The sequence below is a fragment of the Mus pahari genome, chromosome 1 (assembly GCF_900095145.1).
Source record: "Mus pahari chromosome 1, PAHARI_EIJ_v1.1, whole genome shotgun sequence".
NCBI classification, from domain to species: domain Eukaryota; kingdom Metazoa; phylum Chordata; class Mammalia; order Rodentia; family Muridae; genus Mus; species Mus pahari.
In genome coordinates this window covers 74,981,748-75,009,000 of record NC_034590.1, presented here as the reverse complement: position 1 = coordinate 75,009,000, position 27,253 = coordinate 74,981,748, and the positions used below count along the sequence as shown (strand labels likewise).

General features: G+C 40.3%; 1 protein-coding gene and 1 pseudogene across 1 annotated transcript in view; both read left to right on the top strand.

Annotated features, from left to right (window-relative positions):
- Positions 1-16,145, top strand: part of LOC110332715 (tripartite motif-containing protein 30A-like) — a 21,060-nt gene extending 4,915 nt beyond the window's left edge. The window contains exons 2-8 of the mRNA XM_021214054.2: positions 5,108-5,583; positions 9,096-9,191; positions 9,811-10,041; positions 13,113-13,135; positions 14,487-14,587; positions 14,856-14,882; positions 15,132-16,145. Of these exons, the coding sequence (XP_021069713.1) occupies positions 5,164-5,583; positions 9,096-9,191; positions 9,811-10,041; positions 13,113-13,135; positions 14,487-14,587; positions 14,856-14,882; positions 15,132-15,730 (1,497 nt within the window). The 5' untranslated portion in view covers positions 5,108-5,163 and the 3' untranslated portion in view covers positions 15,731-16,145. The remainder of the gene's footprint in view (positions 1-5,107; positions 5,584-9,095; positions 9,192-9,810; positions 10,042-13,112; positions 13,136-14,486; positions 14,588-14,855; positions 14,883-15,131) is intronic.
- A 2,582-nt stretch (positions 16,146-18,727) lies between these two features.
- LOC110321951 lies at positions 18,728-19,130 on the top strand (annotated as a pseudogene).
- The last annotated feature ends 8,123 nt before the right edge of the window (positions 19,131-27,253 follow it).

Sequence of the window (27,253 nt, the reverse complement as noted above, 5' to 3'; positions counted from 1 at the left end):
CCCCTTCCCCTTCCCCTTCCCCTTCCCCTTCCTCTTCTTCCTCTTCTTCCTATTTCTTTTAGCAGACATTTTTAGTAAATGTGCATCATGGGTTACACAGAGTTACATATATTAACTATTTTATGACTTTATTTATTTATTTTTACTTATTAACTTTTTGTTCTGCTTATTGCCCTCCTCCTGTTCACCCTCTTCCACAATACTTCCCCCATGACCCCACCCTTTCTATTCTTTTTTTGTTTGTGGAGGACTCCTGGATATCCCCCAACCCTGGCATACCAAGTCTCTATGGGGCTAAGAGCATCCTCTCCCACTGAGGCCATACAAGGCAGCCCAGCTAGAAGAACATATCCGCAGACAGGCAACAGCTTCTGGGATAGCCCCTCTTCCAGTTGTTCAATACCCACATTAAAGAACAAACTGCATATCTGCTACATATGTGCAGAGAGGCCTAAGTCCAGCCCATGTACATTCTTTGGTTGGTGGTTCAGTCTCTGAAAGCCCCAAGAGTCCAAGTTAGTTGGACCCTATTCTTCCTCCTATTCTTCCATAAGATTTCCCAAGCACTATACGCTGTTTGGATGTGTGTGTGTCTGCCTCTGTCTGAGTCAGCTGTGGGTGGAGCCTCTCATAAGACAGCCAACCCTAGTCCTGTCTGCAATCAGAACAGAGTATCATTAATAGTGTCAGGGATTGGTGCTTGCCCATAAGATGGGTCTCAAGTTGAGCCAGATATTGTGTGAGCATTTCCTCATCTCTACTCCAATTCCCCATCTCTGAACTTGTAGTGGTAAGTTATTTAAACTGCTTTGGCTTCCAGCATGTTGAGCACATGGTGCATCCATCAAAGAGCTCTCTGGATTCTCAAATCACAAACACACACACACACACACACACTAGCTTAATTTTGATATGCCTTGACTAGCTCAAAGGCTGGACAGTTCTAATCCTTCCCCAGCAAGCACAAACTCCCCTCCCATATTCTTGGCTCAGCTTGTTAAATGAATATTTCAACTCTGCTACCCCAGACCCAAATGGGGGAATAGCTCCTAAGGTCACTTACCTGAATTCTTAAGGGGCTGGTTGGCTTTCTCTCCTGCAGTTCTTGTCTCCTCCCTCTCTCTGGGTTCCTAGCCTGTGCAAATCTAAGGCTTTTGATTGGTCTCCCTCTGTGCAACCATAGACCTCCAGAATCTTTATTTACCAGTCAAAACTAATTGGGGGCAGGAACCTATAGCATCTTTAAGCAAACATGGAAATTTCCATGTTATTTCAGAATCCATTAAATCAGGTTCCCAACATAGATTCTTGTAGACAGGATACGATTTTGCTCAGAAGTTTTGTGGGTGAGTGGGTGTCCTTATCACTCCACTGGGGTTCCTGTCCAGCTATAGGAAGTAGACTCTTTAGATTCCAAATCCCCAGCGTTGTGAGTCACAGCTAAGTCACTCCCATTGATTCTTGGGAACCTACCTTCTTCCTTTCTTCTGTCTCATCTTGGAGATGCCCCCTACCTCCCCACCCCTGTCAGTTGCACATTTCCATTCATTTTCATGGCCATTTGCCCATCCCTCCTCTCCATTCCCACACCTTATCTTGAACATTCACAGTTCCTTCCCCATCTGTTCTCCTACCCAGTTCCTTCCCTCCATCTATCTATTGTGACTATTTTATTCTCCCTTCTAAGTGAGAATCAAGCATTCTACCTTGTGTCTTCCTTCTTGTTTAGCTTCTTTGGGTCTGTGGAATATGGCATGGGTATCCTGTATTTTGTGGCTACCATCCATTAATAATCAGTACATACCATGCAAGTCTTTAGGGAATAGGTTACCTCACTCAGGATGATATTCTCAAGTTCTATGCATTTACCTACAATATTCATGATGTCTTTGTTTTTCATAGCTGAATATCATTCCAGTGTGTAGATGTATCACATTTTCTTTATCCATTCTTCAGTTGAGGACATTTAGGTTGTTTCCAGTTTCTGGCTATTACATATAAAGCTGCTATAAACATACTTGAGCAAGTGTCTATGTGGGATGGTGGAGTACCTTTTGAGTATATGTCCAGGAGCAGTATAGCTGGGTCTTCAGGTAGAACTATTCCCAGTTTCATGAGAAACCACCAAATTGATTTCCAAAGTGGTTGTACAACTTTGTATTCCTACCAGCAATGGAGAAGTGTTCCTCTTGCTCCACATTCCCACCAGCATATACTATCTCTTGAATTTTTTATCTTAACCATTCTGGTGAGTGTAAGATTAAACCTTAGTTGTTTTGATTTGCATTTCCCTAATGACTAAGGACTTGTAACATTTCTTAAAGTCCTTCTCGGGCCATTCTAGATTTCTCTGTTGGGAACTCTCTGTTTAGCTCTGTACCCCATTTTTAATTGTTTTATTTGGGTTGTTAGTGTTTAACTTCTTGAGTACATTATTAGTTTTGGATATGAAGCCTCCAAATATAGGGTTGGTGAAAAACCTTTACCAATTTGTAGGCTGTCATTCTGTCCTATTAACAATTTACCTTACAGAAGCTTTGCAATTTCAAGAAGTCCCATTTATAAATTTGTTCATCTTGGAGCCTGAGCCATTAGTGTTTTGTTCAACAAATTGTCTACTGTACCAATGTGATAAAGGTTATTCCCCACTTTCTCTTCTATGAAATTTAGTGTATTAGGTTTTATGTTGAGGTCTTTGATCCACTTAGACTTGAATTTTGTTCAGGGTGATAAATATGGATCTATTTGCATTCTTCTATGTGTAGATATCAAGTTAGGCCAGAACCATTTGTTGAAGGTGAGTTCTTTTTTTTCCCCCTATTGTACAGTTTCAGCCTCTTTATCAAAAATCAAGCATCCATAGGTATCTATTTCTGGGTCTTCTATTTGATTTTGTTGATTAACATGTCTGTTTCTATACCAATATCATGTGGTTTTTACCATTACTGGTCTGTACAGCTTTAGGTCAGGGATGGTGATTCCTCCTGAAGTTCTTTTATTGTTCACAATTGTTTTGGCTGTCTTGGGGTTTTGGTTTTCTATATGAAATTGAGAATTGCTCTTGAAAGATCTATAAAAATTGTGTTGGAATTTTTGTGGGGATTGCTTTTTATAAGATGGCAATTTTCACTATATTAATCCTGACTATCCATGAGCATGGGAGATCTTTTGATCTTCTGATTCCTTCTTCAATTTCCTTCTTCGGGGACTTGACATTCTTTTCCTACACATCTTTCACTGACTTGGTTAGACTGACATTAAGATATTTTATATTATTCATGGCTATTCAAGGGTATTATTTCCATACTTTCTTTCTCACAGGCTGAGCTTCTTAATTTTGTTATCATGTTGGCTCACTATTTTTGACTTTTCTTAATGGAATATTACATATCCATCTTTACTGAGCTCATTGGCTTTTTTCATGTGTAAAGAGACTCTTACTTGCATGCCTTTTATTTGATTTTAGTTTTTGAGTTTGCACTTACTCCAAGTACTTGCTCTGCTGTGATGAATAGAGGTGACAAAAATAAGTATGCTTGTTTTATACATGATTTTAAAGACTTTCATTGAGGTAACCCAATCACAAATGAAGTCACTAGATATGCACTCACTGATAAGTGGATATCAGCCCAGAAACTTAGAATACCCAAGATACATTTTACAAAACACAAGAAAACCANAAAGCAGGAAGACCAACAGGTGGATACTTCATTCCTCCTTAGAATAGGGAACAAAATACCCATGGAAGGAGTTACAGAGACAAAGTTTGGAGCTAAGATGAAAGGATGGACTATCCAGAGACTACCCCTTGGTCTTGCAAACTTTATATGCCCCATAGAGGGGAACGCCAGGGCCAAGAAGTGGGAATGGGTGGGTAGGGGAGCAGGGTGGGGGGGAGGGTATAGGGGACATTCGGGATAGCATTTGTAATGTAAATGAAGCAAATATCTAATAAAATAATTAAAAGGAAAAAAAAAAGACTTTCAATACCCTAAATTTGGTATGACATTAGCAGTGGGCTTTTCATGTGTGGTTTTACAGTAGGGAAATTTATGTCTATTTATAAACAGCTTTGAAATTTAATTACTGAAAAATTTTTTTCAAATATTTCTCAGTCAAAGGATGATAAGAGTTTCTTGGGTCTTTGGGAGTGTGGTCAGTGAGACAAAGTATCTCTTTATCAGTAGGTATCCTGGAACCCACTCTGTAGACCAGGCAGGCCTTAGACTCACAGATCTGGCTGCCTTAAAGGTATACACCACCACTTAGCTAACAGGAGTTTCATTTCTTCAGTTTGTCAGTGTGGTGTGACTTGTCCATTGGATTTTCATGCTGAACTAATATTACATGTTATTAGGGGAAAAATCTGTGTATTTTTTAGAATAATTTTTGATACAGTCTTGATCTCAGTCAGTATCATTCTACATATACTTTGTTCTAGCTACCAGTTATGTCCTAGTAGCCACCTCTTTTTCTTTGGTGACCTCTATGGGTTAGAGAAGGCACCTGTAAAAGAAGACTCCATGATTTTCATACCTTTTCAGTGTATTGAAGACAAATTACCCTCTTAAATGACCACCTCTATACATCTAGCACAGGGATTAAAGTAACCATGTGAACAAACACATGTGTGGTCTTTTATTAGATGACAATCAGAGAAATCATTGCATATGTGCATGGGAGTGTTTCCACATCATGTCAGCGTCAGCTCTTTCTGTTAAGAAAGTGGCAATAAGAGAATCAGAGTGAGTCTCACTGACTAGTCCTGACAGTAGGAGTGGCCAGAGGCATGAGAGGTGAAGATGGTGCCTGGGAAAGACAGGGAAGGACAGAAGGGAGGTGGCATAAGGATGTTGGCAGTAAACTCTTTCTACTCTTCAGTAAAAGGGAGATGACATTCCCATACATGAAATCTGTCATTTGAGGTGACCTAAAGTTACAGCACTTGAAGTATGACAAAGTACTACTTGCTATATCATCAAACCTCCTTCCATATTTCTTCCTTTGTCCTTTTAACTTGTCATTGTGGTCGTTCCTTGACCTCTGCACAGGGTTCATTTTGATCTTCCACTTCTTACTTGGTCCTTTCCCCATCCCTGTCACACAGGCATCCGTGCAGAAGTGTGAGAAGTCAGGACAGGCAGACACAGGATNACAGCAACTATGGCCTCATCAGTCCTGGAGATGATAAAGGAGGAGGTGACATGTCCTATCTGTCTGGAGCTCCTGAAGGAACCTGTGAGTGCTGACTGTAACCACAGCTTCTGCAGAGTCTGCATCACACTGAACTATGAGTCCAACAGAAACCCAGAAGGGGAGGGCAACTGCCCTGTGTGCCGAGTTTCTTACCCATTTGGGAATCTGAGGCCTAATCTACATGTGGCCAACATAGTAGAGAGGCTCAAGGGGTTCAAGTCCATCCCAGAGGAGGAGCAGAAGGTNAATATCTGTGCACAACATGGAGAGAAACTCCAGCTCTTCTGTAAGGAGGACATGATGGCGATCTGCTGGCTTTGTAAGCGATCTCAAGAACACTGCAGTCACCACACAGCTCTCATTGAAGAGGTTGCCCATGAATACAAGGTAAGGAGCAGGAGGATCCAGGAAACAAAGCATAAAGCAGTAACAGATGGAAAACCTCCACTTTTGCAGACAGGGTACCTGAGCATTATAAGCTTGGAAGTTGATATATTGTTCTATACTCATTTACATTTTGAATTCTAAAAAGAAATGATGAGCCGGGCAGTGTTAGCACATGCCTTTAATCCCAGAACTTGGGAGGCAGAGACAGGCAGATTTCTGAGTTCGAGGCCAGCCTGGTCTACAGAGTAAGTTCCAGGACAGCCAGGGCTATACAGAGAAACCCTGTCTCAGAAAACCAAAAAAAAAAAAAAAAGAAAAAGAAAAAGACAGAACGAAATGATGATTTATTCCACTTAAGCACAAGATGTCTGGGCTACAATTGCTAAGATACAAAAAAGATATTGTGGAATGAATTCTTTAAATTGAGTTGATCCCAAGAAAGCCAAATCAGCAAAGAACATCTGATGATTCCTTCTGTGTTGTATTAGTCAGGGTTCTCTAGAGTCACAGAACTTGCAGATAGTCTCTATATAGTAAAGGAATTTATTGATGACTTACAGTCTGCAGTCCAAATCCCAACAATGGTTCAGTAGTAGCTGTGAATGGAAGTCCAAGGATCTAGCAGTTGCTGAGTCCCACACGGCAAGAAGGTGAAAGAGCGAGAGCCAGATTCCCTTCTTCCAAAGTCCTTATATGGGCCCCAGCAGAAGGTGTAGCCCAGATTAAAGGTGTGTGCCACCACACCTTTAATCCCAGATGATCTTGGACTCGGAGATCTCTCTGTCTTAATCTTCTGGATTCAATCACCACTGTGTCTCAAGATCTCCATACCAAGATCCAGATCAGAAACTTCTATCTCCCAGTCTCCAGATTAGGTTCACTGGTGAGCCTTCCAATTCTGGATTGTAGTTCATTTCAAATATAGTCGAGTTGACAACCAGGAATAGCCACTACATGTGTTTATATCCTTCCAATGTTAACGTCAGATTTATTCAATGTTCCTAACATGCCATCTAGTGACTTTCAANAATGGGGCTAGTAAACACATGACACACAGCAGTGAAGAGAATGTGCACGTGGCAGCTGAAACATCAGGGAGGAGAGGAAGCTTTCCATAATGAGAAACACAACAGCAAGTTCTGTGCTTGATCTTTGTTTTCTGTTGTTTGTTTTTAAGACCAAATATAAACTCACAGAGACTGTGGCTGCATGCACAGGGCCTGCAAGAGGCTGTACCAGATGGGATTCTGGAACAGGAAGGAGAAGTGGACATATGACCCACCCATCTGTAATTGATAGAAGAAATATTATTTTGTTCCAAGGGAGTCATACTGGGGAAATAAACCATTCTTACAGAAAGTCTCATGCCCAGTAATAGATGAACAGTCAGCACAAATGCACCGAGCCCCTTATTAGGAGGCTCTTTCTCTGATAATGTTGTCACAGCTTTTATTTAGCATTTTCTGTTTAGAACCTTATAAGTCCATTGCTTTTATATCATGGCTTGAGTTTTATGGGATTCCCATAAAAGTATATGTTCAAAACATATACTCTAGATCTATATGTACTTCTTGTATTTTTTTTTTTTTACTTTTTATGGTTTGTTTGTTTTGCCATATTCCAGGGTGTTCGCCTTTTATTTCTCCTATTGTATTTTTTTATTCCTTACATGCCTCTCTGTTTTCTTTTTAAACTATTTATTGGTTCTTTGTAAATTTTACATCATGTACTCTAACCCCACTCATCTTCACTTCCTTTCACACCTGCCCTTCATCTTGCAACCACTAAAAGTGAAAAAAAAAAACTCATTGTGAAAGTGGTAGTGTGTCACACTGTGTCCTAGGGTATACCCACAATTCTTTGCTTGCAAATGTTCATTGCAAGGAGTCATTGACATGGTCGGAGGCCTCTGGCACGTGCTACTTTATCAATACTAGAACCTCACTAGGATTCCTCTCAGATATCCTGTTGTTGCTCTGTGTCATGGTGATCCTGTAGTATTGGATCTATACAACTGGTCCATTTTTGTACTCTAGTGGTTCATTGGTGGGGTAGATGTTGCAGCGGGGCAATTCTAAGCCCTGGGTGTTGGCCTGAGCAATATCTGAGCTGGTCAGCCTGCAAGCTGTCTCACACCTTTGAGGCCCACTCACCATCAATCCTAGCAACCAGGATCAGCTCTACCCTGCTGTTTATGTGAGGTGTAGGGCCAGATCTCCCAAGTTTTTCAGCTGCCAAGAGATGTAGGCAGTTCTCTGACTTTCATGACCCTGGCACCAGTTGTCCTGACTGCCATAGATGGCAAAGGATAAGGAAATGAGTGTGTCCTTCCTGATTCTGCACCACTGCTCAACAATAAGAGGGAGGGCTCTCTTGCATTCACCTCTGGGCCAGCTTACCTGCCTTCCATAGGTTACCAAGGGATGTGTATGTGAGGGCTTCTCTCCCTTGCCCCATGTCATCTCACAGCAGACAAGTGGCAGAGCCAGTTCTCCCAGCTCACACCCTTGGGTCAGCTCATCCAATTCCCTGTCACCAGGATCAGCTCTATTGTGATGCTCAGGAAAGGTACAGGGTCTACTCTTCCAAGTGCTGCAGAGAACAGGTGTCTCTTTGTTTTCTAGCAGAAGACACAAGGATATGAGTCTAGGTGGGAGGGGAGGGGAGGTGTTGAGGAACCTGGAGGAGTAATGAGAGGGGAAAACTTAATAAGATGTATTATATGGGGTTAGGCAGATGACTCAGAACTTAAGAGCTGGAACTGTTCCTGCAGAGATCCTGAGTTTAATTCCCAGCGAGGACACAGTGTCTCACAGCCATCTGTAACAGGATCTGATGCTGTCTTCTGTTATGCGGGTATACATGTAAAGAGAGCACTCATATTCTTCAGTAAATAGAACTTTTTTAAAAGATGCCTTGAAATATATATAGTGTGGAAAGTCATTTTCACAGAAAGAAAGTAACATTACTGCAAAAATAAAAAAGAAAAGAAAAGAAAAAAGAATATTCATTTGGCCAATGTTGTTGCACTCAGAGCCCTGGCAGCTGCTACTCGCAGATCTCTGAATTTCAGGAGTATTCTTGTCTACACAGTAACTACAGGCAAGTCAAAGGTACACACCATAGTTCAGTTTTTTTTTTTCAAAAAGTGCAGGTGTCAAATATGAAATTGTAGGGCATGTGAAGAATGTATATACTTATGATCAGAAAACTAACAAAAGTGTCCGGGTTCTCTGATGCTGGAAGCAAAGTGAAAGGTTTCTACTGAGTGGGATGAATGACTTAGAGAGATTTCTGTCTTTGTGTGTATGGAGGTATATAATACTAAAATCAATTGAGCCATAGACTATTAAGCTTTATATACTTCATGTACATAAACACTGACAAAATATTATTAAAAAGAGAACAGTCCTAAGCTTTTTGTCTTTCCAGAAGAGTTTGTTGGCCTTTGCTTAGGAACAGCAGTCCTACTAATCACACAAGTTGACTCTGATACAACTCCTTTCTCACAGGAGAAGCTGCAGGAAGCTCTTCGGAAACTGATGGAAAACGAGAAAAGATGTGATGAATGGCAGGATGATCTTCAACAGCAGAGAGCTAACTGGGAGGCAAGTGGGGACCCTTCCTAAAGGAATCACTCTGGGGTCCAAGAGGGGTCTGAGCAAGAAGCTCCTGGGATCTGTACTTCCTGGGAGTGGATGAGGCCAAGAGGCCTTGATACCCCTCCCTACTGGTTCCCCTGGCTGGAGATGCAGAGCCAGTGCATCACACCTAGCTGGGCTCTGTGAGGAGCTGGCACCATGGAAGATGCTTGGTCAGAATGACTTCTGGGTCCTACTCCTGTGGTGGCTTCTGAAACTCCCATTGTTGAGAAATATGCTTGGGAACAGGCCACAGTTCCAGTCTCAGGGTTTAGCTTCTCTTAAGGGTTGAGAGGTGGAATGAGGACTATTGCAGGCAGGAACAAGTATCTTAGACAACTGTTGAGAATCTGAGCCTCATCCAGTCATCCCACTTTGGCTCACGTGGCCTTGGTAAAGATGACCTAAGATCATTGTTTTGGAATGTTGTGAACAGACTTTAAAAGTAAAATCCTGCTTCCCTAAGAATCCCTTCCCTTTCCCAAGCTCAATTCCCTGTGAAAGGTTCCCTCCCGGAGCAGTATTTCTCTATCTCCTATTCCCATTTGGACAGACTGAATTCCTCTCTCTTTTCTTACCCATGAAGAACCAAATACAGAGCAATGTAGAAAATGTTCAGAGACAGTTTAATGGACTAAGAGAGTTCCTGGACTCCAAGGAGAATGAGGAGCTGCAGAAGCTGAAGAAAGAGAAGGAAGCTGTTGTACAAATGCTGGAAGCGTCTGAAAATGAGCTGGTCATGCTGAAGCATAGGGTGAGAGATGTCATCTCAGATGTGAAGCATCAGTTGGAGCTCTCAACCATAGAAATGCTGCAAGTAAGACTACATAAGGCCCCATGGTCTAAGAGTCAGGGGATATGGAAGCCATTGACCTCCCTCTATGCTGCTATGTTCTTCATGATGATGACAGGGAACACTTCCTGCAGTCTTTCCTGAATCAGGGTCAAAAGCTGGGGGAATCACTGCATGCTTGAATGCCAAGTGGAAATTGTGTTTTATTGGTTTATCAATAACTTATCAGTATTAAAGGTAAACCTTGGAAAGAAGATCTCTTGCCTCATGGGTATAATTACACTGCTCTATTGCTGAGCATATGTGAAGCACATTTTCAACTGCCAAGTTAGTCACTTCACCAGAAATTGAAATTAGTAGACTTCATTTCTCCCTCTGACACTTTGAGACTTTTAATCCCACTGCCTCTGATTCCTGTGGAACAAGACGATGTTGGTGGGGTTACCATCCAAGAACTCAGAGAGTTTTCCCTGTCTCTGCTTACCAATTGTTGATAGGAAAGCTGTCTTCTTTATGTATTGGGGTATAAAGTTTGTAGTATTTGATCTCTATCACATTTTTGAATAATATATTTCAAAGTCATAGTCTGGTGATGAATATCTTTATAGAAATTTGTTTCTTTTATCTGAATTATCATCTTGTAGACCTTGCTAGAAAGTTTTCATGTTCCTTTTATTGGTTCTAGAAGTTTTTCATGTTCCTTTTATTGCTTCTTTTCCATTGTGTTATTTTAATTATAATTGAAAACATTCATAATAGAATTTTGCATTTGTATCTAAAATGAGCTAGTTAATGTAATAACTACAGCTAGCACACTTCATAATTGTGCAACTTCATCTCTTGACTAATGAGTCTAAACATTTTTCTCTGCCTCCAGCCCCTGACAATGCCATTCTAATATTTACCATAGTGAGATGAAATATGTTTACATGATACATATTTCAATAATATCATTTAGTGTTCTTTTTTCTGTTTCTAGTTGGGTACATCTAACAAATTCTCTAAGTTCAGAAAAGTTACCAAATGACAATAGTTCTTGCTTTTAAATACCTAATATTTTAATGTATACACTAATCATATAATTTTTATCCATTCGTCTGTTGATTAGTTCTCCAATTGAACCACTATTTTATCTACTATACTAAGGATTCAGTGGACATGGACATACTGAGTTCTTTATGAGGACAACCTTGTACATCAGAATTCATTTCTATCTAGAATAATTATTTCTCTCACAAAATTCCTTTTTCTGTAGAATCTAATTTGTTTATTTATGTTATATAAAATAAATCCATATGTGGTAACCTGTGATCACTTAACTTCAGAGTTTCTAATATACAGAAATGAAAAATATATATATGAGAAGCCCACAGTAATAAAAAAAATATATAGGCTTTCTATCCTAGCTGGAGGTCTGCTGGCCCACCCCTCTTACTCCAGCAACTAGCATGCAGAAGCAAATTAATCTTAGGTGGGTTCAAGGCCAACTTGCTCTATGTAGTGAGTTGCAGGCCAGCATCATTACAGAACGAAACTCAAAACTCTCAAGGTAAAAATTGCAAGAGAATGCAGAATGTCCAGCCCAAAATAAAACATATATACTGCACCACTAATTCAAAGTCCCAGAGATAATTACATAAGAATGGACAGAAAGAGTGTAACAGCCAGATGCGGTAGATGACTACAAAGAAAATATTGTCTTCTGGACACAGCTTAGCAGCAGCCCCTATAAACTCAAATTGGTTTTGACACCAAACTCAAGACCTGTGTAAGCCTAAACCACATCAAGTTCTAGTACAGAAACTAGGCTTGTTTAGGAAACTCAACCACACTGAAGAAGTTACTGGTAATTCCTAACTGAAGGAAGTAAGAAAGTTATAGTTCTTAAAGAATATATATATATATATATATATATATATATATATATATATATATATATATATATATTCACACACACACACACAAATATCCAGTGGAACCCAAACATCCAAAAATTATTTTCCTTTTTTTAATTAGATATTTTCTTCATTTACATTTCAAATGCTATCCCGAAAGTCCCCTATACCCCCCACACCCTGATCCCAGACCCACCCACTCCCACTTCCTGGCCCTGGCATTCCCCTGTACTGGTGTTAAGTTTCAAATGCAGGAAAAAGTGGCAACTTGCAGTAACTATTTAACATATCACAAAGGACCTGGCCAGTCAGATCTTGATATCTGCCCTCAATAAGCCAATATAAGGGTACCTACTTGATATTGGATAGCAGAAAAGGGAGATGTACTAATGGGGGCCACATTTTGAAAAGAGATGATGATATTCAAATAAACCCTCTGTGCATTTTCAGGTTCCCTAAGTGAGATCAAAGTTTAAATAAATAGCCAAGAATATGCACATATGTGTAGTCCAAGTCAAAGAATGGTCCTGTCCATCATTCTCCCATCATGATCTCCCATCTGTGTCACAGTGTCACTCTTTAAGGTGGTCAGACAAGTCATTACTTGTTTGAAATATTTTGTGGAGAATAGCTCTTCCTCTGGATAAAGCTGTTTTCCTTCTCTGAATAAGAGATCTTGGAGAAATTCCCATTTCTTTGGAGTCTTTTTTTCAACATTTGATAGTCAAGTTGAGAGACATGAATATCTCTTTAGATCAACTTTTTTCGTGCCAGGAAAATTCAGAAAGAGAAAAAAAAACAGAAGGAGGAGGGATGGTTAAATGATTAAAAGAGTCTGGAATTCAGCTTCTCACGTATATGAGTTTCCAGTTAGCTAATGGATACATAACATGTAGCATGAGATAGGTCACATGTTTATTTGTTTAACAGTATGCACATAAAAACCTATGTAAACTCTCAAAGTCCTGTTTCTTTATCTTTGGTCTCCAATACCTGGTAGCATAAAATTGAAAGAGTCTATTAATTTACATATAAGTCAAATAAAAAGCCATGCCCTATATTTATATCATGTCTTGGGGAACTGTGGGTGAATTATTTGATTCTCTTTCGACTTTGTCTCTTCAACCAATAAGAGAGTCACCAGGATTTGCAAGATCATGAAGAACATGTTATTAACTGTGTTTTCTCCCTTCTCCTTAGGGTATAAATTGTATCCTGATAAGGTATGTCTGGGCTGATAGGAAAGGATAGCCCTTTGTGTGGTGAGAACTACTCGATATTCAACTAGAATAAATATCTCTGAGGTTTTGCAAAATTAACACATAATGCTATTCTGAAGTTCTAGGAAGAGGAAAGAGGAGGAGGGGAAAGGCATGGGTCTGGATATTTTATAACTATTGAGAACAGATTAGGTTCTCTTTAAGGGGATTGGGTCATGGAAATTTATTGACTAGGTCAGTAGTGAGATAAAGCAAATGGGCCTACAAATGCTTTTGGTCTCCTCATGGATACATCATTCTGTCCATACTGTGTGTTTGTATCTAGCTCTGGATCTGCAGGTGACAAGTACATATAGATAATGTATGTCCTCTGTGTCTGCAATGTTCATAAAGTTGTATAGTGGAAAATTTCCCGAATATTTTGTGTAATTTTCCTGGGGATAGAGGAGATACAGATTTCCTTTGTGGTTGTATTTAGATTTTTTTTACAAAAGAGACTTGACTCTGTGGGCACAATATTTTGGCAGTGAAACAATGGCTGCAGGTGGACTGCATACATCACAGGACTATGAGAAGCCTTGCCCATGTGTGTAAAGTGTCACATCGCAGCTGTCAACATCAGGGTCCAAACTAACATGTGGAGCTTATGTCAGCATAAATGTGTTTTCCTGTCTCCTCTTCCAAATTTTGTCATCTTAAAAAAAGAATGTGAAGAAGCAGATGACCGTTGACAGTGTCCTCATTGACAAAGTGTTTGAAGTCTAAGACTTTCTTCAAAGGATTTCTCACACTCTATGATTATTATACCAAGTTTTTGAAAACCCATCTTCCTTTATTCCATTTCTTTCTTTCTTTTATTTGTTCCATGTTTCTATTTACTCATTTATTTTTTTTTTTATTTTTTCGAACAGGTTTTTTTCTTTATAGCTCTGACTTTTTTGGAACTCACTGATCCCCCTGATCTGCCTTCTAAGTACATGTGACACTATTCCCATACCACACATTATTTTTCTGTTATTTCACTTTGATTTTTTTCAGTTTAATTTTTTTAATTCACTCATTCATATTTAAAAGAGTTCTCAGAGAGGAGGAGGGAAAGTGGAAGAAACACATTCTTTGAGTATGAAGCTAAGGCACTATGTTTTTGAGAATAAGGCTTTCCCAACATCACACAGCAAGTAAGTGGGCAGGGTCATAAGTGTGCCCCATATCTCTACAGTTAATTGTCTACATTCCCTCTTCCTTCTCAGAATTCTCAGGAGAGTTCAAGAACATCTATGGTTAGAATGGCAGGGAGTCAGTGCTGGTCAAAAGTCAAAGTTTAGAAATGAGGAAGTCATTTTTCTATCCCTAGGAGTTGGGCCTTGGGACTGAAACAGCCCAAAATGGTCCCCTCAAAAAGAAGAAGAATGTTCCAAGCTCCAGATCTGAAAGGCATGCTGCAAGTGTATCAAGGTGAGGGCAGCTAAATTCTGTAACTCCATGTATGAGTCTAGGTGTCTTAGACTGCATAAAGAAGCGAGTAAGGTTTCTGACTGTGGGTAGAGGGACAGAGAAGAGCAGATAGGGTGTCCCTGTGACATGATTGTATATGGTTGGAAATCATCATTCATCCCATACTATATCACAGTTTCATAAGACTTCCCCACATATGGACAAGGGGTGGGCTTTAATGGTTTGATTCCTTCAGTGTACTTACTGCTGTGAACTTTCATCATTTCAGGACTCATGGATGTCCAGCAATACTGGGGTAAGGAGAAACCACAGCATCATGAATCCCTCTCCTCTCAATGTCTTCCAGAGTTTGTTTCTCTGTTAAGTCTCAGGTTTCATGGTGCTTCTCCCACTATGCACAGCAATCTGCCTCTGCTTGACTTTAAACAAGGCTTCTCCATGTTTCCTTGCTCTTTCTCCCTATGCTTCTGTTGCTTAAGTTAGAAATAAGACTGTACCTTCTACTTTATCTGTCTCAAAACATATATGTCTCATTTTTCTGCAGTTCATGTGACTCTACAAGAAAACAGCCAGGAAAGCATTGTCATTAACATAAATGAAAGACAAATAGGATGTGTGAGTAACTATATGAGGAATATTCTAGTTTCTGAGACCTACCATTTGGGTGTCCTGGGATACCCAGCTATTTCCTCAGGAAAGCATTACTGGGAAGTAGACGTGTCTAGAAGTAATGCCTGGCTCCTCGGATTAAATGATGGAAAGTGTGCTCAGCCTCAATTTAATTCAATGAATGAAATAAGCTTCAAAATGCAACATAATTCTAATGATGAACAAAACATAATGTATCAGCCTAAATATGGCTACTGGGTTATAGGGATGAGGTATAAGACTGCATACAAGGCCTTTGATGAGTGTTCTATCACCCACAATTCTAGTGTCTTGGCCCTCTCTGTGTCTGGTCGTCCCAGTCGTGTTGGAGTTTTCCTGCATCAGGAAGCTGGCACTCTCTCGTTTTATGATGTTTCTAACTATGGAGCTCTCATCTACAGGTTCCATTACCCCCTCTTCCCTCCTAAACTCTATCCATATTTTAATCCTATGAATTCTACAGGGCCTATGATTATATGCGAGCCACCCTCCTAAACCCTCACATGTATCTATACAGTGCCCCCATGTCTGGTGTATCTTATTGTAAGAGCCCCCTTGCATCATTCTAACTTTTTTTTGTCTTGGGGCCCTTTATTTTAATGACCTTTACTTCTAACCACAAACCACTGTGGATTCATTTCCTTGATCCAGTTGTTTGTCTGCTCACAAGATGATTACTGTCATTTGTTATTTCCCATATTCCCAAAGAAAATGGCTGCTCCCTCACAAAGTGAAATAGAGCCTCTGCTAATGCCATCTCTGTAGGAAAACAGTCAAATGAATGACTCATGGTGAACTATGTCTTAGTTACCTGTGAGAGAGGCCCCAGAAAAAAAAGGCAAAGAGTCTTTTTCTTCAAGGACATTTTGTCCCCTGGATTGCTTTGGATGTGATTTTGTGCCTCCTGCAAAAAGAACATCTGAATTCAATTTGTAAGATATGTTTATTTTGTTAGATGTCAGAACATAGCTTTAGAATCCATTCCTGTGCAAGGATATGCTGAGAGCCGGCCTCAATGTACACTGGTTCTGAATATGGGCTTGTGCCTTGATTTTGTGATTTCCGAGATATAATCTATAGTATAGTGCCAGACAATTGTGCTTATATAGTCTCTCTTGAGACAGTTGTAAGAAAGATTTCCTCTGTGAATATTTAGTATGTTCTTACTGGTATCCCTTTTGATGTGACCATAATAAAATATCATTGGAATGACAAACAGATGTTGTCATGATGGTTTTGATACAATCCCAGCACTCAGGAGACAGAGACAGGAAGATTTCAGTGCAGGCCAGGCTGAGTTTACACAGGATTACCCTGCTTTGATTTGGTTTGGCTCGCTGTGCTTTTATGTTGAAGTTTACAATAAAAAAGTTTTGTTGAGACCAAAATTCAACAGTGTGAAAGGAGAATGTGCTAGGTTTTAGATAAGCAAGGAGGTTCAAGAGGACACTGTGAGGGTTACTGGGGAATCAGAATTTATTCATATTGACATAAACAGACAGACAGAAAGGACGCATCTTAAGTTATGGTTCCCAGAGAAGGTGTGGTCCCAGCACCATAGAAGACTAAATGGAGGGATCGCTGCAAAGCATGCAGACAGGTAAGACCCTTCTACTTTTTAGCATAGGGTGAGTTCTCAGTAGTAGCCTGAAGCCAGGCTCTCTGATGTCAGGGAAGAGTCACAGCAATCATGTGACACAGGCCATGGCAACCTCCCAGGGAGACTCATTTAGGTTAGTATGGCTCCTGCAAGGCAGAGGAGTCAATCCCCTTAGAGCAGCTGTCTATATGAGAGGAGGAGAGGGAGTACATACAGGGCAGCAAGTACAATCCAAATTCTAGTATCACATGCTGGCAGAGGATGCAGCAGCCTATTCAAAAGCATCACTATGCTTCAGTGATCAGGGAAATTCAAATCAAAATGACCCGGAGATTCCACCTCACACCAATCAGAATAGTGAAAGGCACAGGTGACAGCAGACATTGACAAGGATGTGCAGAAAGAGAAACACTCCTCCACTACTGGTGGGATTGCAAGCTGGTAAAACCACTTTGGAAATCAATCTGGGGGTTGCTAAGAAAGTTGAAAATAGTTCAAACGGAGGACCCAACTATACCACTGCTGGGCATATACCAATAAGATGGTCAAACATATAAAAAGGATACATGCTCCACTATTTTCATATAAGCTTTATTTATAATAGCCAAAAGCTAGAAAGAACCCAGAATGGATACAGAATATGGGATACATTTACACGACTCAGCTATTAAAAACAATGACTTCATGAAATTCGCAGGCAAATGGATGGAACTAGAAAATATCATCCTGATGAGGTAACCTAGAACATAAGAAGACACATGCTATGTACTCANTTATAAGTGGATATTAGCCCAAAAGCTCAGAGTACCCACAAAACAACGCACAGACCACATGAAGCTTAAGAATAAGAAACACCAAAGTAGATGCTTTCGTCCTACATAGACAGTGGAAGAAAATAATCACAGGAGGTAGAGGGAGAAAGGGACCTTAGGAGGAGAAAGGAGAGGGAGGGAAAAGGGGGCAGGATCAGGTATTGGAAGGGAAAGAAGTAATGAAGGTCAGGAAATTGAATAGAAGAATGTAGCTGTGGGGGATGGGGACACAGGATAGCCACAAGATAGTCCTAGATGTTAGGTAAGGGAAAGGCACCCAGGACCCAACAAGGATGACTTTAGCCTAAATACCCAACAAAGGGAACAGAGAACCTACAGAGATCACCTTCAGTAGATAGACGTGGATCCTAGCTGAGGATGGGGGTCACCTACCCATCTCAAATTCTTTAAACCAGAAACTTTCCTGTCCAAAGGAAAGACAGGGACAAAATATGGAACAGAGCCTGAAGGAAAGGCCATCCAGAGACTACCCCACCTAGGGATCCATTCCCAGATGGCAAACCCCCACACTATTAATGATACCAAGAAGCACTTGTTCACAAGAGCCTGGTATGGCTGTTCCCTGAGCGGTTCTACCAGCACCTGAGTAATACAGATACGGATACTTACAGCCAACCATTGGACTGAGCCCAGGACCCCAATAGAATAGCTAAGGGAATGACTTAAGGAACTGAAGGGAGTTGCAGCCCCATGGGAAGAACATTTTGCAACTAAGTGAACCACCCAGAGTTGCCAAGGACTAAGCCATCAACCACAGAAGGATACATAGGTAGCAGAGGATGGTATTATCTGACATCCATGGGAGGTGGCCCTTGGTCCTGTGGAGGCTTGATGACCCAGCATAGGGGGTTGCTAGAGCCATGAGGCAGGAGTGGGTAAGTGGGTGAAGGAGTGACCTCATAAAATCAAAGTAGATTAAGAGGGGGGATGGTATGGTGATTTATGGTGACCAGTAAGAGAGATATCATTTGAAATTTAAACAAATAAACTGATTAATTTAAAAAAAGAGAAGGAATGCTTTCTTTCTACTTACTGGACTGCCACTGTACAATTTCAATAATGCCTGAGTTGGACAAATCTGATCCAGCTCCAAAGAAAGACTCCAAGAAGGCTATCGCCACAGCACAAAAGAAAGAGGGCAAGAAGCACAAGTACAGCCACAAGGAGAGCTACTCCATCTGTGTATAAAGTGCTGAAGCAGATACACCCTACCACTGGCATATCTTCAAAGGCCATGTGCATCATGAATTCCTTTATCAATTACGTCTTCGAGAACATTGCAAACGAAGCTTCTTGTCTGGTACATTACAACCAGAGGTCTACAATCACATCGCTGGAAATCCAGATGGGGGTAAGCCTTCTACTGCCCAGAAAACTGGCTGAGCACACAGTGTCTGAGGACAACAAGGCTGTCACCATGTACACCAGCACCAAGTACAACCCCTCCACCCCCACGGGATAAGGCGCTCACTGGTTCTTTTGGCCTTTATTTTTTTTTAATTATTTTATTATATATTTTCTTCATTTACATTTCAAATGCTATCCCGAAAGTCCCCTATACCCCCCCCACCCTGCTCCCCTACCCACCCATTCCCACTTCTTGGCCCTGGCGTTCCCTTGTATGAAGCCCTTGGTCTTGCAAACTTTATATGCTCTTTTGGTCTTAAAGGCTGTTGCAGTCACCCGCTCAAATCAGGAGAGAACTTTGTTTTACATTTTGTTTCCCATTGGTTTCTAGTTGCTATTCCAAAGTTACTTTCAGGGTCTTGGAAAAGGTAAACTTCAGAAGTTTTAAGCCTTTGTTGCTTGGAGTTTCCCTGTGGGTATCTTGTTTGCTGGTAGAGACACCCTACTTGGTTCTTGGAGTTCTTTTTAGACTATAACAATGGAGGTGGGTCTCTGGACCCCCGCTTCTGTGTTCTAGACTGTTGTTTCTGGGTATCTTTGTTTGTTGAACTAAAGTGAGGTGGTTTCCTTATCTTGGTGATTAGAGGATTCTATGACAAAACGAATTATGTGTCTAAGAATGCTGGGTACCAGCTGTCTACAACTGAAATTGATCTGTCCCTTGACTTGGTGTGGCCTGGGCACCAGCCGTGGCAGGTACTTAGTGTGGTCTCCCTCTTACTTACTGATTTACAAAACATGACAATTTCACGTTACTGCATATTTGGTAGAAGTCTGTTGTGGTTCTCTATCAGGCTTTAGAATACCTGCTGGTGGCTTGCTTTGTTTGTTTTGTTCTGGTTTTGTTTTTTGTTTTTTCCATTTAATACTTTGCATTTACCCCTGTTCTGCCAGGTTACTGCAAGGATACTGCTTCTTTATTCTCTGGGCCCATGAAACAAACTTTCTAATTCACAAACTCAGGAACTAGCTTTTTCCTACCTGTTGTTTTTCCACAAGGGGTTGTATGAAGTTCCTTTTGCTTTCTTGTTTACTCTGTGTTCGTCAATCTGCCATGACGTTTTTTGTACCCCCAGAAACCACCAAAGTGTTAACCCGAGTAGATGCTTCTGTTTTAAGTTATTTACTGAATGAATTTTGTATCACTACTTTTTAAAAATTACTAATTGAATTAATTTTTATATCAAGGCTGGGGCAGCAGGAGCCTTGTCCATTTGATGTATGTGAAGACACTATGGAACAGAAAAGTTTGAGGATTCTTTCTCCAAATTTGTCTTTAATTATAGTTACTGTGGTAGCTCTTCTTAGTTGTCAACACAAGCAGCAGGATACATCTATGATGCAATATTTTTTTCTTAATTCTTGTAATTTGAAGTGAGAAGAATCACTTTTTTTTTTTTTGTTTTTCGAGACAGGGTTTCTCTGTTTAGCCCTGGCTGTCCTGGAACTCACTCGGTAGACCAGGCTGGCCTCAAACTCAGAAATCCGCCTGTCTCTGCCTCCTGAGTGCTGGGATTAAAGGTATGTACCACCACGCCCAGCGAGAAGAATCACTCTTAATTGGCATCTTTTGAGGCAGGAATATCGAACTTTAATCTAGGCCACACCTGCTGGCAGCTTCTATTAAGGACATGGAAGAAAGAAGCTTGTTCTTTGCCTGGTTCCTAGAGATGGCAAGTCTACTCCTTAACTGGCATTAGAGCCTACGTATTCAGATTCTGCCATACACTGGAGACCACCTGATACATCCTGTCTTCTGGACTGAACAACTACTGAATTATTGGACCTTCCATTGGTAGACAGCCATTGTTCGACTAGCTGGACCCCAGCCTAGGGCTCTGCAAGACAGGCTGTGGAGTGAAGAGTGAAGTTAAATAGCAGCTAAACAGGTTGATCCATTGGCCAACCCATGGGCCAACAACACCCACTTTTGTCTCCTGACCTGAAGACAATGGCTTTGGTTTTCTTTTGTGGAGCATAGCTCCACATATTTCCTTTGAAGTCTTGATTTTGTTAGTGAAGTTACTTGGTGGCTTGACCACTTTCTCAATTCTGTTTTATGGTAAGGACTCCTAAAGCTGATTGCAGGAGCTTTGTGAATCCAAGAAAGAGGTCCAGACATTGTCATAGATCAAATAAAACATGCTTACTGCATGTGCATTCTCAAGTTTGTAGGCACTGTTATTATGATTAATAAATTAATCAATTAATTTCCAAAATAGGAATGAGAATATCTGGAGTATAAATTCACAGATGTTTTTACTTTCATCAAAATATAAATACATTTATATTTAATAAAATCAACATTTAAGTTCTTAGGTCTCCAGGGTTCTTTTGTTTAATATTGATTACATAAGCATGTTCTGTGGGAATCCCTTTCCTTGGTTAGAAATAAAAGTCAATGTGTATTGCACACAGTATTACACAAAAACAGAACAAAACAAACAAATAAAGCAAGCCACCATCAGGGATTATAAAGCCTGATAGAGAACCACAACAGACTTCTATCAAATCTGCAGCAACATGGATCTTTCATGTTTTGTAAATCACACACACCAGAGCATTGCTCGCTGACATTATGGCCATTGCTGTGCTTATCCGGTTGCCTTCATCCTTCTCACTGAGGTCAGAGGGTGATAGCAGACCTGAAGGACAGTGTCTGATCTTTACAGAAATGGGAATAGAATTCTATCTACATAAAATGTTCATGCAGTGCTACATGATAGTCTGGGTATTTTATGGTTTTAATTACCAAGAATGTCTCCCCTGCCCCCCCCCATCTCCTGGATCCTTTCAGAGTTCAGCCAGGGAGGCCAGCAAGTTATCAGGCAGGCAGCACAGGATGTCAGCAGGCTCAGGTTCTTGGCAAACAGGGACCATGGGGCTTGGCACACCCACTCCCCACATATGCTTAGTGAGTTCCAGCCCAGGTTTGAATATAGAGTGAATCCCTGCCTCAAAAACAAATTGTTAAAGTGTTTTGCATAAATATTACCACATCAGAAGGATGGGAACACCATAACTTTGCTTGCCAGCAATTGTGTCACAGCAAAAACAACAATAGAGTCTCATGTGTTCATGCAAATGTGTAGTTTAGACTAGGGGTATAGCTAGTGATGGAGCAGTAGCTCAACATCCACAGTGCCCAGATTTCAATCCCTTGAAGTCAAAGACCCAATTAAACAACAACAGCAAAAGCCCATAATCCCAGCACTTGGGAGTCTGAGGCAGCTAGAGCTCAGTTAGGGTCTGGCCAGGGTACACTTTGAGAGCCTGCCTCAAAGGAAGAAAAGAAGGAAGAAGAAAGAACATCATATATGTGAAATTAATTCAAACTACAGGGTCATATCTGCTGTCACTCATCATCCCATATTTCAGTAGATCTGAGAATGTAGGGAAATAATGAGAGAGGGAAACAGGAGTGGAGCTGAGACCAGTGATGGTGACTGCACAGGCTTCTCCATTACTCCCTCACACAACCTATTTTCTTTCTTAAATTCTTTCTTTCTCTCTTTCCTTCTTTCTTTCTTCCATCCTTCTTTCTTTACTTCTCCTTTATTTTCTCTTTGGAAAGTTTCATGTATCTCCCATTCTGTCCAGACATCAGTCATCAGCGGGTAAGGATGGCCTTTGAGCACCTGATATTTATACTGCCAGATGCAAAGCCATAGAATACTGTGCTACTTTGAATAAAAATGACCCCAGAGATGAATATCTTTTAATACATGGTTCAAAGTTAGCAAGACACTGTTCAAAAAGATTAAGAATTGTCAGTACACTGAGGTGATCCTGTGCCACAGTGCTCTGTGCTGATCCTGTGCCACAGCAACCAGATCTGATCCCCTGTCACATCACTCCATTACCAAATATCTCCGGGAGAGAGCTGGTCTCCCAGGAGTACAGACAAACAGGCTCACAGAAGGGACAAGCCAAAGTCAGAGACAGCAAGACCAACTAACACCAAAGATAACCACATGGTGAGAGGGAAGGGCAAGAACATAAGCAACAGAAACCAAGATTACTTGGGATCTTCAGAACCCAGTTCCCCCACCACAGTGAGCCCTGGATACCACAACACACCAGAAAAGCAAGACTCTCATATAACATCACATCTCATGATGATGATAGAGGACTTTAAAAAGGAGATAACTCACTTTAAGAAATACAGGAGAGGGGGCTGGAGAGATGGCTCAGCGATTAAGAGCACTGACTATTCTTCTGAAGGTCCTGAGTTCAAATCCCAGAAACCACATGGTGGCTTACAATCATCTGTAATGACATCTGACGCCCTCTGCTGGTGTGTCTGAAGATAGCTACAGTGTATTTACATATAAATAATAAATAAATCTTTTTAAAAAATACAGGAGAACATAGGTAAATAGGTTGAAGCCTTTGAAGGGGAAACATAAAAATCCCTTTAAAAATTACAGAAACACACAACCAAACAGATGAAGAAATGGAAGATAACCAGTCTCTAAAAACAGAAATAGAATCAATAATCAAAATGGGAGACAACCCTAAAGATAGAAAACCTAGGAACGAGATCAAGAGACATAGATGTGAGCATCACTAACAGAATACAAGGGAAAGAAGAATCTCAGGGACAAAAGATACCAAAGAAAACATTGACACAACAGTAAAAGAAAATGGAAACTGGAAAAAGCTCCCAAATCAAAACATTGAGGAAATCCATGACACAATGAGAAGACCAAAGCCAAGTATAATACATATAGAAGAATGTGAAGATTCCCAACTTAAAGAGGCAATAAATATCTTAAACAAAATTATAGGACAAACTTTCCTAACCAAAAGAAAGAGATGCCAGTAAACATACAAAAGCCTACAAAACTCTAACTAGACAGGACCTGAAAAGAAATTCTTCCCATCACATGATAGTTAAGACACAAAACACAAAATGCACAAAACAAAGAAAGAATAGTACTAACAGAAGTAAAAGGGAAACGTTCAGTAACATATAAAGGCAGGCCTATCAGAACTATACCAGACTTCTCACCAGAGATGATAAAGGCTAAAAGATACTGGGCAGATGTCATACAGACCATAAGAGAACACAGATACCAACCAAGGCTACTATACCCAGCAAAACTCTCAATTACCATAGAAGGAGAAACCAAGATATTCCATGACAAGAGCAAATTTACACAGTATCTTTCCACAAATCTAGCCCTACAAAGGATAATGGATAATAGATAGAAAACACCAACACAAGGAGGGAAACTACATCCTAGGAAAAGCAAGAAAGTAATCTTTCAACAAACCCAAAAGAAGATAGCCACACAAACATAATTCCAACTCTAACATAAAAAATAACAGGAAGCGGCAATCACTATTCCTTAATATCTCTTAGCATCAATGGACTCAGTTCCCCAATAAAAAGACATAGACTAACAGACCTGTTATGTAAACAGGACCTAGCATTTTGCTGCATGCAGGAAATGCACCTCAGTGTCAAACACAGAAACTACCTCAGACAAAAGGGCTGAAAAACAATTTGCCAAGGAATAGGTCCCCCAAAACAAGCTGGGGTAGCCATTCTAATGTCAAATAAAATTGACTTTCAATCAAAAGTTATCAAAAAGGATATGAGAGGACACTTCATATCAATCCACCAAAAAAATCTACCAAGAAGAACTCTGAATTCTGAACATCTATGCTCCAAATGCAAGGTCAGCCATATTCATAAAAGAAACTTTACTAAAGGTCAAAACACACATTGCACCTCATACAGTAGTTGTGGGAGACTTCAACACCCCACTGTCATCAATGGAAACACAAACTAATCATAGACTCAGTGAAACTAACAGAAGCTATTGACCAAATGGTTTTGGTTATTTATTGTTGTTTTTTTGTTTTGGTTTGGTTTTGGTTTGGTTTAGATATTTGCTTTATTTACATTTCAAATATTGTCCCCTTTCTTGGTTTACCTTCTGAAATCTCCCAATATTCTCAACCCTCCCACTGCTCACCAACCAGCCCACACCTGCTTCCTGGCCCTGGCATTACCCTACGCTGGGGCATAGAGCCTTCATAGGACCAAGGGCCTCTCCTCCCATTGATCAATGATTAGGCCATCCTCTGCTGCATATTCAGATGGAGCCAAGTAGCAATAAGTAGAATTGAGTTGGAAACTTGATGGGGATTGCATTCAATCTATAGATTGCTTTCATAAAGATAGCCAATTTTACTATATTAATCCTGCCAATCCATGAGCATGGGAGATCTTTTCATATTCTGAGGTCATCTTTGATTTTTTTTCTTCAGCAACTTGAAGTTCTTGTCATACAGATCTTTCACTTGTTTGGTTAGGGTCACACGAAGATACTTTATATTGTTTGTCATATAGTAAAGGGTATCATTTCCTAATTTCTTTCTCAGCCTGTAGATCCTATGAGTATATGAAGGGCTGCTGATTTGTTTGAGTTAATTTTATATCCGGTCACTTTGCTGAAGTTGTTTTTCAGTTGTAGGAGCTCTCTGGTGGAGTTTTGGGGTTACTTAAGTATATTATGATATCGTCTTCAAATAGTGATATTTTTACTTCTTCCTTTCCAATTGGTAACCCATTGATGTCCTATTGTTGGCTAATTGCACTAGCTAGAACTTCAAGTACTATATTGAATTGATAAGGAAAGAGAGAGAGCATCCTTATCTATTCCCTGATTTTAGTTGAATTACTTCAAGTTTCTCTCCATTTAGATTGATGTTGGCTTCAAGTTTGCTGTGTGTTGCTTTTACTATGTTAAGGAATAGGCCTTGAATTTCTGATCTATCCTAGACTTTTAATATGAAGAGATGCAGAATTTTGTCAAATTCTTTTCTCACATCTAATGAAATGATCATGTGGCTTTTTTTTTCTTTGAGTTTGTTTATGTAGTGGGTTACATTGAGGGATTTCCATATATTATCCCTGGGATAAATCTTACTTGATCATGATGAAAGATGGTTTTGATGTGTTCTTTGATTTAGTTTGCAAGAATTTTATTGAGTATATTTTGCATCAATATTCATAAACAGGCTAAGAAAGAAATTAGGGAAACAATACCCTTCACAATAGTCACAAATAATATAAAATACATTGGTATGACTCTAAGGAAGTGAAAGATCTGTATGATAAGAACTTCAAGTCTCTAAAAAAAGAAATTGAAGATCTCAGAAGATGGAAAGATCTTGCATACTCATGGATTGGCAGGATTAATATAGTAAAAATGGCTATCTTGCCGAAAGCAATCTACAGATTCAATGCAATTCCCATCAAAATTCCAACTCAATTCTTCACCAAGTTAGAAAGGGCAATTTGCAAATTCATCTGGAATAACAAAAACCCTAGGATACCAAGAACTATTTTCAACAATAAAAGAACCTCTGGTGGAATCACCATCTGTGACTTCAAGCTGTACTACAGAGCAATAGTGGTAAAAACTGCATAGTAATAGTACAATGACAGACAGGTAGATCAATGGACTAGAATTGAAGACCCAGAAATGAATCCATACACCTATGGTCACTTGATCCTTGACAAAGGAGCTAAAACCATCTAGTGGAAAAAAGACAGCATTTTCAACAAATGGTGCTGGTTCAACAGGCTGTGAACATGTAGAAGACTGCAAATCAATCCATTCTTATCTCTCGGTACATAGCTCAAGTCCAAGTAGATCAAGGACCTCCACATAAAACTGAATCTAATAAAAGAGAAAGTGAGGAAGTCTCAAACACATGTGTGGGAAATAAAAAAGGGCCTGGGGAAAGAGGGGGGAGGGAAGATAGCCTGCACCTGGCCAGAGTTCCTCCTATGCTCTGAGCAGGAAGACACTAGAGGGCTGCCAGACACTTTCCACTCAGCCCTGGGTGGGCATTTAAGCCTCTGACTCACTCAACAGGGGGTGGACAAAGGGTCATCCCCCCAAACCAAAAGGGGTCCAAGGGTTACACCCTGTAGGTCTGGGTTATGGGAGAGGGGGCATAGGGAAGAGAGGTTCCCATACAGGCAAGAGTTTGCACAGCTGAAAAGAGAGAGTCCATGGTTTTAGAGCTTTATTGTAGAAAGGCAGGGGGAAAGAGAGAAGGTGGAGAGAGAGAGAGAGAGAGAGAGAGAGAGAGAGAGAGAGAGAGAGAGAGCGCCATGGCCAAGAGGAGAAAAAGGGGGGAGAGAGAAAGAGA